The following is a 13,159-nucleotide window of genomic DNA, read 5'->3' as shown; positions in this document are numbered from 1 at the left end:
AAGGGGCAGCTATTCTCACATCCCTCCCACCTCCCCTGGTTGTCTTCTTAGCTTGCTTACGAAACTGAGGAACCGTGAGCTAATAGATGGGAAGTAACTTGCATGTGCGGGCAGTCTCGAAGCTTTGCAAAGCTTAAAGTGATGGTGCAGTTTTCACTGTCTATACCGGGTTCTGTGGATGACATCACCCACATATGTGAGAATATCTGCCTGCTGCCCATTATGGTAAGTAACTGTGCTTTATCCGAGGACAGCAGGCAGATGTTCTCACAACCTGCCCACCTTCCCTAGTTGGCTTTTTAGCTTTTGGATAATGTTGCCTGGGAAGATGTATGTATGGTATGGACAGTTCTAAACTTTAAAGTGACAGTACACTTTGGTACATGTCCATGCTGGGCTCTGTGGACAATGTTGCTTATATTTGAGAATATCTGCCTGTTGTCCTCGGAGAGCACCTGCTACAGGCGAGTAACTATGCTGAAATTGCAGACTATAGGCAATTAAGGATTTGGTTATATTATAGAAACTTTGTAGGCTCTGAGCATGGGGCATTGATGCCATTTGTGAAAGCTTCAGGTTTGAAAATAATTCTACATGCAAAATGACACCAGCGCAAGGTTTTAAAATTATAACCAGGATTTATTGAATTATTGGTTCTATTTTCCCATTATTAGATCAAAAGAATAGCATAATTGCTTACGTTGCGCTCATGGGAGATCATCATCGTGGCCAAAGACTGGCCTTCTCACAATGGTCTCGTTTTTCTATCTCATTACAGTCTATTATATAACTTTTGGTTTAGTGACATCATCAAGTTTGACGACCAATAACATTTCTCTGGGTGGTCTTAAAGTTTAAACAAAGAAACATTCCTCCATGTTTAAAAGTTAGTCAAAGTTTCAGATGATTTCTGAATTAACATTAACATTCAAAAGAATTCACAATTATTAACATGGTAAATTCTCAGTCCTTCCATGCTGACAAGTTCTGAGCCTTAAAGGAAAAAAACTCCTAAGCTGACAGATTCAAATTGCACAGCCTTACACAGAAATCTTACTCAGGAGAAAAAGGGGGGGTTAAATCCCCCTCTCCTCTTCCTGAAGCGTGGGCTTCCAATGCCCCCCTTCTCCCTATTCTTGAGACTGACTCTAATTACTTCCAGATGTTATGCTCAGGATTTTTCCTTAGTGTTTCTTCTTATAAACCACATTCATGGGCCCCAAACATTCATAATTTCATTCATATCTTGGCCATTCATACTTCATACATTTTATATCTCAGTTTGGAATATGGAGTTTTCCTAACTGGCCTGAGCACATCTGTTAACAATTAGAACCACGAGGCTAAAGGCGGGAAGCTGAACAAAGAACAGAAACTATTCACTGGCACAAGATGCTGGCCTAAGACAGGACAGTTATAGCACATACAAAAGAACCTCCATGTAATCATGTAATCATGATTTCCACCATGATTTCCACCATGATTTAGCTCAACAGCAAAGTACACAAGAAAACACCATTCTTTTCCTTATATTAATCTTTAGTGTGTTTTTTCTTCTGGCCTTAGCTACATTATATTTAAATGTTTTATTCACCTGTTTTTTCGTACGCTTCTATTTGGGCACAGTCCTTAACTAACACAGATGTTTGTCTAACTAGAATTACCCAGAATCATACGAAAAACTGGCGCTACAAAAATACTGCACTATCATGCTTCTGACATCCATTTCAATATCGTCCCATAACGAGCACGCTAGCCACGACTCATTCCCCTCTTGGATATTACTGAATTTATGAAGTAATATTCATAATTGAGCTCGTGCTCTTATCTGTGGCGCTGAGGTTTACTCTGGGTACGGTTCTTCTTATGGATCAGTGTGTCTGTGCAAGTATATTCTTTTAAATGCCAATTAGATAGCAAAAGCCAGAAAAATGTACTACCTAGGCCTGCAACGGCAGGTGCCTAGAAGATCTTACCCAAAGCTTACTTGAATTCTCTAGTGAGAATGCAAGCAAATCCCATCCACTATTCTAGATAAAACCCATTCAAGTGTACATTTATGTAAGTTGCTGTCTAAACCATATCATATAGGAAACTTACCATTCCAGTGGTAGTTAGACAGTGTCTGTTCTAGGTGCAAGTACAGTCCTAGAGCAGAGACGTCTGTTGTTTTATTCATAGAGGTATTCATGAAACTCCAGTACTTTTAAAGTTTAAAAGTCAGAAATTTAGAGAAAGTATAGCTAAAGAAAAATAGAACCCTAGATTTCCCTAAGATAAAGAGAACCTCAGTATTACCTAATTTAATTAGTCCCTATGCTCAAAAGTGTTATGTTATAAAATTTTGGAATTAAATCAATAAAGTGTAAAATAATGCACAGTGTTAAGAAAACCCAAATATATGCTTAATATGGAAATGTACTCATGTGCAGATAATGCATGCACATCAGATATAAGTTTTCTTTTTCTGTGTGTGTTGCAGGAACTCATTTCTCAAATTTAAATTAAAATCATTAAAAGGACTGATGATATCAGCTGTTAAACCCAATTAAACAATATTGTGGCACTGTGTTACAGCTTAGAAGCTGCCACTGTGTATAGAAATACAGTCATATGAAATAAAATTTAAAATACAGGATACACAAAATATTTTCTGAGAACAATGCATGAAAACAATGATAAAGAAAATACAGTTGTTAATACAATATCAGAATAAGTCTATGAAATTATGCAAAAGCATAATTAAAGTTCAGAAGCCTAATTCAAATGAAATGATTTAAAGTAACGTGGTTTAAGATAAAGTCTGTTTTTTCGTTCAAAATTTTTTTATATGAGTTCAGAAATGTCTTTTGCAAATAGTTTTAGCAACTTGTAAGGTCGGAGTCTCTAAATTAATTTCAGTGAAATTTAAATCATGGCTTTAAAAAGTTCATGCTGCAACGTTTTCATAATTCAAGCTTGGCTTTTCTGTAACTATGGAACTGCTTTTTTCTTTACACCCGTACTGGTACAACTGAAAGGTAAGCACAGCTCATTAGTTGAAGATAAAGGAACACTGAAATTCCCGCCGAAAATTTAGCATCGGAATTTTTCTCTGTGTTCTCCACAGCTCTAGTGGTGGTATGTGGTACTGCTGATCAGTGTAAATCCTGGAAGGAAAGCATATGTTCATTAACAAAAGAACAAAGAAAAAGAAACACATGGCACGTTATCACGTTATCCCCTCTGCAAACAGTACTAATTCTTGTATTGCAGAGTCTTCTGTGTAGAATTGTTGAAAAGATTCAAAGAAGGTTCTTAACTGAAACACAAAACATACAGATTAAATAGACTTTTTTCAGGGTCCTGTAGTACCAAAATATGGCCACAGGAAAATTTAAACATGCAGACACATTCTCTACATGTTAAAATTAGACTTTCTTTTTTTCTAACATCAGGGAATTATTCTCAATTCCATATTCTTTATTAGGTTCCTATCCTGAAGAGCTTACTTGTAAAAAGTAAGCAAAATTTCAATTCCGAATTCATCCACTTACATAAAAGTTTATTATAATTGTTCTTTTCCCGTTAACCAAGGTAGCAAGCCCTTTGTTTCACATTTATTTCGATTTTCAAAAAAATATAGGTACTTAACCTCTACTTTTGTTAATCTTTTTATTTTAAACTTCCCAATTTAATTTTAAAATGTATTTAAATTTAATTACTCCCTAATCATACATTTTGGACAATGCACAAGTTTAAAAATACTTTATAAACCATGCAGGGGCACAAAAATTCATATTCAAAATTAATTTGAACCCTGAGATAAAAATATAAGGGCAGGGATTTTATTTTTCCCTTATGCACACTTGCCTGCTTTTAAGCATGGTATCTGTTTTTTGGAATAAATCTTTTTCTTTTCCACAAAATTATCCTTTCACTGTTGAATACATTCCCAAGTCCAGCAGAATTCTTTTCTTTTCTCCCATCTTCCCTATCGAACTCCTCCATATCAGATCCCTTACAATCAGGTCATAATTCATAGCACATCCTTCCTTAACACGTCTCACAAAACTTTCTTCCACATTCTTGTACGTTCGTTCTACAGACTATCTCCCTGCTTTGAAACCGCCAGACATTTAAACGATCTAGCTATTCAAACTTTCTTTTCCTTTTCACTTATGGCAAAATCCACCTTGTTTAAATATCACATTCTGACCCAACATTTCTTTTCTTGCAACACTCTTATAACCCTTTTAAAAAATAAAGGAACAAGGGAAAAATTCAAGCTACATAACGTCTTTTTTTTTTTTTTAGAATGCATCTTGTACAGAGCCCTTAGGCTACAAACAGCTTCTGAAACTCTCCCAAAGTACCTTCATTGTTCCTAACACCGCAGGGATCACTTAGCTATGTAAACTCTGCTCTCCCAATACACTGCAAGCCTTTTTGAACTTAAATCAACATATTCAACTTCTCGACATCAAAACAATTGAATTTCATGCTCGTGCTTAGCTGGTAAAGTTTTATCAGAAAGAGACCACATTGAATCCTGATATTCACACTACATAAGCTTTTCTTTTTTTCTACTACATCGGAAACAAATTTAAGCCACGGATACATAGGATTCTCATGTCTTGCTAAACTACCAGTTCTCAATAAACCCTTTTAATATGCAAAACAGACTTGCTCCGAGACTTCTCAAAAAAGAAGAATCAAATTCGTTAACTGACTAGTATATAAGCAAATACCTGTTGGAAAATCTGTAGCCCTGAGACAAAGGACTCCATTGCTGCTATTCCCTCCCCCTCTTTCCTCACGTGATAGCTCTGTGGAAGGCATGGAGGAAAAAGGTGGGGGTGAAAATCCCCCATTTGCAGCCCGCTCTTTCAAACAAAAGAACAGCATAGAGCGAGAGGGCTTCTTGTAAGTTAGGGCAGAGCAAAAAAGACAGAGAGAGACAGAACTGGAGTTTAGAAAGACAGAGCTGAGAAACACAATTTCTTTTTTCTTTTCAAAGTAGTTACTTCAGATAGGCACTGAAAATGCAGAGGGAGACAAAGAAGGAGTGGGTACCCTCAGCCCGTTTTTTCAAACAAAAAGACGGGTGAGGGAAACTTTTCAAAGTCAGATTAAAACAGACAGTTTTCTTTTTTCACAGAGAGAAAGAGTTAGTTCAGAGACAAAGCTTAGACACACAGCCGGAGAATATATATTTTTTCTTCAAACTCAGTAAGCAAAAACTTACGTTCACAGAGGAGACCTGCTCTCTACTGGGCACTTTTACCTTTCAGACAGGCACTGCTCAGTTTAAAAGCCAGATGGAAAAATGCCAGCACTGCAAGGTTTTTTCTTTCTTTTCACAACATTCTTTCTGTGTTACTTTTATTTCTAATTTTTTCTTTTTCTTTTTCCATTAACAAGTAATTTCCACTAACTTTATACAATTATGTACAGATATATACAAGCAGCATGCTCAAATAATTTTTTTTATTATTATTTTTAATTTTTTTATTTTTTTTTATTTTTTTTTCTTTAAACAGGCGTAATACTCACAATTTTCCAGTTTTCCGGTCCCGTTTTATCTCTAATTTCCGCCATATTCCTGCGCAGCCAGTCAACCTGTGACTACCTTTTGTTACACAACCATGCGAAATCTCTAGATTTCCTAGAGTTTCTATGAATAACCTATAAGCTTTTTCAAGGCGTCAAATTAGTTCGTTCCCGGGTTTCGCCACCAATTGAGCATGGGGCATTGACGCCATTTGTGAAAGCTTCAGGTTTGAAAATAATTCTACATGCAAAATGACACCAGCGCAAGGTTTTAAAATTATAACCAGGATTTATTGAATTATTGGTTCTATTTTCCCATTATTAGATCAAAAGAATAGCATAATTGCTTACGTTGCGCTCATGGGAGATCATCATCGTGGCCAAAGACTGGCCTTCTCACAATGGTCTCGTTTTTCTATCTCATTACAGTCTATTATATAACTTTTGGTTTAGTGACATCATCAAGTTTGACGACCAATAACATTTCTCTGGGTGGTCTTAAAGTTTAAACAAAGAAACATTCCTCCATGTTTAAAAGTTAGTCAAAGTTTCAGATGATTTCTGAATTAACATTAACATTCAAAAGAATTCACAATTATTAACATGGTAAATTCTCAGTCCTTCCATGCTGACAAGTTCTGAGCCTTAAAGGAAAAAAACTCCTAAGCTGACAGATTCAAATTGCACAGCCTTACACAGAAATCTTACTCAGGAGAAAAAGGGGGGGTTAAATCCCCCTCTCCTCTTCCTGAAGCGTGGGCTTCCAATGCCCCCCTTCTCCCTATTCTTGAGACTGACTCTAATTACTTCCAGATGTTATGCTCAGGATTTTTCCTTAGTGTTTCTTCTTATAAACCACATTCATGGGCCCCAAACATTCATAATTTCATTCATATCTTGGCCATTCATACTTCATACATTTTATATCTCAGTTTGGAATATGGAGTTTTCCTAACTGGCCTGAGCACATCTGTTAACAATTAGAACCACGAGGCTAAAGGCGGGAAGCTGAACAAAGAACAGAAACTATTCACTGGCATAAGATGCTGGCCTAAGACAGGACAGTTATAGCACATACAAAAGAACCTCCATGTAATCATGATTTCCACCATGATTTCCACCATGATTTAGCTCAACAGCAAAGTACACAAGAAAACACCATTCTTTTCCTTATATTAATCTTTAGTGTGTTTTTTCTTCTGGCCTTAGCTACATTATATTTAAATGTTTTATTCACCTGTTTTTTCGTACGCTTCTATTTGGGCACAGTCCTTAACTAACACAGATGTTTGTCTAACTAGAATTACCCAGAATCATACGAAAAACTGGCGCTACAAAAATACTGCACTATCATGCTTCTGACATCCATTTCAATATCGTCCCATAACGAGCACGCTAGCCACGACTCAGCTCTGATAATCAGAATCCTTTAGAGTTTTGGGACTTCTTTTAAAGTCTGGACTACTTGTCTTATTTTCCATTTGTTAACAGGGAAATAAAACCAAGGAGCATATTCTTTAAGAAATTAAAATCATTGAAATAAGTAGACGTTCATGTAAAACCTAAACAGGAACTACCTAGACTAAGTAATAGCAAGGTGTTAATTTAGGGTCCCTTTTACAAAGCTGTGGTAGCGATTCTCTTGCAGCAAATTGAAGCCCATAGGAATCAAATGGGCTTTGGTGCATTTGCCACAGGAGACTTGCTACCATGGCTTTGTAAAAGAGGCCCTTAAATACATATATGTATGTTTTAATAGGGGATAGTTTGTAAATTGTTTTATGGGTACAAAGTCTGCACATACTTTGTACCTGCAGACTTTCTACTCAATTTTTAAAGGGGGTGTATATATCTATTTTGCCTTTGAATTATTATTATTTATTTATTCATAAGAACAGAATACTCTGAGAACCTTGCAGCTGCTTTTGTGTAGCTAAATGTCTATGGAAAATAATGCATGTAAAGTACTCTTAAATTCTGTACATGTGTATTATTTTCTGATCTTACTCAGAATATATCCCTGGAACATTTTCCTCCTTCCAATTCTGCTGAAATACCTTGGAACCACGCATACATTTTTGATTGGATTGAGGAAGGACAATTTTGAGTAGGCTATTCATATATGAGGGCAGATCAACTATTAAAGGCAAATTGTTAAATTAGACAATAACTGAAACAGAGCTAGCGAAATGCAACATATGCATTCGTACATTGCCTGTTGCATAGTTTGTCCACACACAGTGCAGTGCAGCGCTTAGCCTTTAGTTGTGTGGCAGCCATGAGATTAGAAACATGGATGCTCCATTGTAAGATTGCACATCAAAGAACAACATGCAGTAAGTAGAAACATAGAAACATAGAAAAAAGCAGCAGAAAAGGGCTATAGCCCACCAAGTCTGCCCATTCCAAGTATCCCCTCCCTTGAATTTACTTCCTTAAAGATCCCATGTGAGTATCCCATTTTCTCTTAAAATCCGTCACGCTGCAGGCCTTTATCACCTGGAGTGGGAGTCTGTTCCAATGATCCACTACTCTTTCGGTGAAGAAGTACTTCCTGGAGTCGCCATGAAACTTCCCTCCCCTGATTTTCAGCGGATGCCCTCTGGTGGTCAAGGGTCCCATGAGCCAGAAGACATCATCTTCTGACTCGATGCGTCCCGTGATGTACTTATATGTTTCAATCATATCTCCCCGTTCTCTTCTTTCCTCAAGTGAGTACAGCCGCAATTTTTTAAATCTTTCTTCATACGTGAGATCCTTGAGCCCCAAGACCATCCTGATGGCCGTTCGCTGAACCGACTCGATCCTCAGCACGTCCTTTCGGTAGTGTGGTCTCCAAAACTGAACACAGTACTCCAAGTGAGGCCTCACCATGGCTCTGTACAACGGCATCATAACTTCAGGTCTCCTGCTGACGAAACCTCTGCGGATACACCCCATCATTTGTCTTGCCCTGGAGGAAGCCTTCTCCACTTGATTGGCAACCTTCATGTCCTCACTAATGATCACCCCTAGGTCGCGTTCGCCGTGGTCCTAACCAAGGTCTCACCATTTAGTACATAAGTTCTACGCGGGTTTCTCTTACCCAGGTGCATTATCTTACATTTTTTAGCATTGAAGCCTAGCTGCCAAGTAGTTGACCATTGTTCCAGCAACAGTAGGTCGTGTGTCATATTATCAGGTAATAAGCTTTTGCCTACTATGTTGCAAAGTTTGGTGTCATCGGCGAACAGTGATACCCTTCCTCTAAGTCCTTGCGTCATATCTCTTATGAATAAGTTAAATAGAATCGGGCCCAGGACCGAGCCCTGCGGCACTCCACTGATCACGTCCGATGCTTCGGATGGGGTACCGTTCACCACCACCTTCTGAAGTCTACCGCTCAGCCAATCCCCAACCCATGTAGTTAGAGTGTCTCCTAATCCTATCGATTTCAGCTTGTTCAGTAATCTTCGATGAGGGACGCTATCAAATGCTTTACCGAAGTCCAAATATACCACATCCAGTGACTCTCCGGCGTCCAGTTGTCTAGTAACCCAGTCAAAAAAGCTAATCAGATTAGATTGGCAGGATCTACCCTGGGTGAACCCGTGTTGGTGTGGATCACGCAGTTTTTCTTCATCTAGGATTGTGTCAAGATTCTGTTTGATCAGTGTTTCCATGAGTTTACACACTATAGATGTGAGACTCACTGGTCTGTAGTTTGCTGTCTCTGTCCTGCAGCCCTTTATGTGGAGTGGGATTACGTTGGCGGTTTTGCAGTCCAAGGGGACCCTTCCTGTGCTTAGGGAAAGATTGAAAAGAACAGATAATGGTTCTGCCAGGACTTCCCTTAACTCCCTGAGCATTCTGGGGTGTAGGTTATCCAGTCCCATGGCTTTGTTTACTTTGAGTCTTGATAGTTTGTCAGATGCTACTGGGCAGAGGGTGTGAAACCTGTGGAAATTCACTGTCTGATATTGACTCAGTATGGTCAAAGCACCATAAATCAATGAAAGGTTTATGAGTGGGTAAAAAAAGTTTAAAGCGGAAAGAACAGGAGTAATCGACGAAGGTCATTCTGGTTGCCCATCAACATCGCACACACAAGAACACATTGACAGGGCAGATGCCTTGATCAGAGAAGACCAACGGTTGCAAATTGGCTGCAAATTTGGATATCAGCTATGAATCTGCATTTGCCATTATGCATAATGACTTGGGGTACAGGAAAATCTGGCTATGATGAGTTTCCAAACAGCTTACTGATCTGTACAAGCAAGTGTGTGGAGGTTGTGGCCCTGTTCCTGAGACGGTTTGAAGAAGATCTGAGTATTCTAGAGAGAATTATCATTGGCAGTGAGACATGGATGCATTACTATGACCCAGAGAGCAAAAGACAAAGCATAATGAAGTAAAGGAAGCAGTGCTCACCTGACTTCAGGAGCAGTCATAAAACTTCTCTTCAGGAATGCAGAAGCTAGTTGAACGATAACAACAAATGAGTCATCTTGCATGGGGACTATGTGGAAAAGTGGTATGTTCAATTGCTCACAGTTACTTCTATTAAAGCTGTTAAAATGTATTTTGCCTTTACTTTTTGATTTACCCTCGTAATTTTGAAAATGTGTTCTTCCCATTCCACAACAATTCTGACAGTTTTGAAAATTCTAAGGAGCACTGACCTGTATGCAAGGTGATAACTACATGCTCCTTGACCCAGTGTACCACTCACTGAAGTAAGACATGAAATTAAAACAATTATTTCCCTCTTAAATAGAGCAGGACCAGTACCTGCTTATTGTTGCATTATGCTTACCACATGTGTATTGCCTGAAATGTAGTGTATTAAAACTGTTCTTTCCTGCTTGATCCCAGGTAGCACAGATTATGAAGCAAGAAATGGAGAATGCTATTAAACTGTCAGTGAAACTCAAAGTAAAGGTGAAAATGGGCCCAAGTTGGGGAAACTTGCAAGACCTTGAACTTTGAATGAATTGTTGCAGAGGGCAGTGTGTGCGCCTGGGCCATACAACCTGCATGGGTCTTTGTGTACGCTTGGGAATTTTACATACGGCTTTAAAGAAATTAAATTTTTTAAATTTTGATCAATAGGAATTTGAAGCTTATCACTCATCAAAGAACTGAAAATGAATTTCTTGTTTTACAGGTTGTACAAAGTCTATAAACACATCACAGTGGTAGTGATAACAAATAAAATTAATTTGTGTGATTTATTTAAATAAATGAAAAAATTGAACACTTGTATGAATTGTAAAAACAGATATTTAAAATATGTGTAAAAAGATGAATTTATAACATTTTAAAGATGGTCTAGATTTAAAAAGCACGATGGGTCTATTATTAAGAAATATGTAAATCCAGTTTTTAAAATTTTTTAATCTAGTTGCCTCTGATTTCTTGGATTCTAGATCAGTCAGAATAAGCCCTACACTAAATATAGCTTTAGCCTGTTTATACTAATATTGAAAAGGGATCCTTGGAACTTGACATGGATGGTTTGTTGTTTTCCCTGTTTTATTCCTGTTATCTATTAAGACATAGGGCATAGCTTGATCCAAAATAAGGGCTAATTTAAAGTCTTAGCCATGATGGCTTCCATTACTGTCCTACCTCAAAAGCATGAACAAACTGTATAAATTAAATTGGTGTTTCCTGTTAGCCAAAATAAACATTTTTGTTATGGTACTATGCAATGTTTTTAAATTAATGTTTTGTTTTTTTTAATGCTGTTAGTAACTGTGAGCAATATTTTAAAAACTAAGGATACTGTGCAGTAACAAATCTCTTTCTCTGCACAAATCCAACAGCCTGATAAAGCCTGTAGTTTCTTCATAATATCACCAAAATCTTTCCTTTCCTTTCTGAACACACTACCATAACCTTTCCTTTCTGAAAACACTACCACAACCGTTATCCACACTCTTATCACTTCTTGTGGAGATTAGAGAATGACATGGGGAAAAAATTTCCGGCTGGAAGTTACATCGGAAGGAGGGACTTGGCGGCAAGAAAGTTCTGGTCAGAGCAGCCCTGTATGGAGAAAGCTTCTAACAGGCTGGTAGGCCCACCCCTGGAGGCACAAAGGGACCAACCCAGGAGAGTTGCAGGGGGGAGGGGTGGGTAGGGAGGCAACGCGGCAGATACTTTACTGCAGGGACAAGGCCAGTCACCGCTCCACAGGGCAGTGAAATGGCCTTGTCCCCTTACCTGCGGCAACCAGTCTTCCCCCCCCCTATTCCTATGGGTTATCTGTGGCTACCCACTCACCATGTCATTCTCTAGTGTAGATTACTGTAACTTGCTTCTCACAAGTCTTCCAATAAAACCATCTCTCCCCCTTTAATCCATTCAAAAATTCTGCTGTATGATTTATATTCTGCCTATGTCATTATGCTCATATTACACCTCTTCTCAAGTCACTTCATTGGTTCCCTATCCATTTCCACATACAGTTCAAACTCCTCTTATTGACTTACAAGTGCATTCACTCTGCAGCTCCTCAGTATTTCTCCTCTCTTATCTCTCCTTATACTCTTCCCTGGGGTCTCTGTTATCTGTACCCTTCTGCTCTATTGCCAACTCCAGATTCTGTCCCTTCTGTCTTGCTACATTGTATACCTGAGTCAAGCACTGTCTCTGGAAGTGTTCAAATCTAGGCTAAAAGCTCACTTTTTTGAGGCTGCTTTTTAACTCCTCCCACTCATTTGTAAAGTACCCATGTCTATTTTATCCTTCCCTCTGAGAAATTTCCTAACTCCTTTTTGTCTGTTTTAATTAGACTGTAAGCTATATTGAGCAGGGATTGTTTCTTACTGTTAATATACAGTGCTGCGTACGTCTAGCATCACTATAGAAATAAGTAGGAATAATAACAAAGGTCTGCTTTGTGAATGGAATCTTTTAGGGCACAATTTCACAAGAAAGTTGACCATGTAAAATATGTTGTATGTGTTTATATGCATAAAAGCAGGTATTCAGAAGCACATTTTATATAATATACATAGGTGTTCATGGGCGTGAAAAATGGGTTAATCAGGCGCAGGATTAATTCATCAAGGGCCCCTAGGCACACAAGTACACCGGGCCCCTTGCATTTATCCATTTTCTTATTTACTTCTACTTTATTTCTTTTATTTTAAAATTCAAAACAAACAACAAAGATTACCATACCAGTGCCAGTGTAGTTTTTCTTCTATGCAACCTCCAAACATCTCTGAACAAATCCCTCCTTTCTTCCTAGATGAAGAGATCTTCAGCTAGCAGGGCTTTGGGAAGCCCACCAATTTATATTTTGTATATATGGGTAGGAGGCATGGGGCATGGTGGGAAGAAAATTTAGTGCCATCATTTTATTGGACTAATACATTTCTCACTTAGCTTTCAGAGGTTAAACCCTCTTTCTTCAGATCAGTAAACTATACTGCTGTTACAGTATCCCTGTCCTGACCTGAGGAAAGGATTTATGGTCTCTGAATTAGTAAAAAAATATATTAAAATTACTTCAATAAACAGTATCATCTTATTTCTGTTTTCTATTAATAAATGATTATCAATACAGCTACAATACAGAAGCAAAAATAAATAAAACGAACAGAAATTTTTTCTACCTTTGTTTGGTTTCTGC

At 38.0% G+C, this 13,159-nt stretch overlaps 1 protein-coding gene across 3 annotated transcripts in view; it reads left to right on the top strand.

The window, feature by feature from the left end:
* The window catches only part of POLQ (DNA polymerase theta), a 321,333-nt gene extending 310,112 nt beyond the window's left edge, over positions 1-11,221 (top strand). For all 3 annotated transcript variants that reach the window (XM_033942580.1, XM_033942581.1, XM_033942579.1), the window contains one exon: positions 10,390-11,221. In XM_033942580.1, the coding sequence (XP_033798471.1) occupies positions 10,390-10,503 (114 nt within the window). In that variant the 3' untranslated portion in view covers positions 10,504-11,221. The remainder of the gene's footprint in view (positions 1-10,389) is intronic.
* The last annotated feature ends 1,938 nt before the right edge of the window (positions 11,222-13,159 follow it).

This window comes from Geotrypetes seraphini, chromosome 4 (assembly GCF_902459505.1).
Source record: "Geotrypetes seraphini chromosome 4, aGeoSer1.1, whole genome shotgun sequence".
Classification (NCBI taxonomy): Eukaryota; Metazoa; Chordata; class Amphibia; order Gymnophiona; family Dermophiidae; genus Geotrypetes; species Geotrypetes seraphini.
This window is presented reverse-complemented; position numbering and strand designations above follow the sequence as displayed.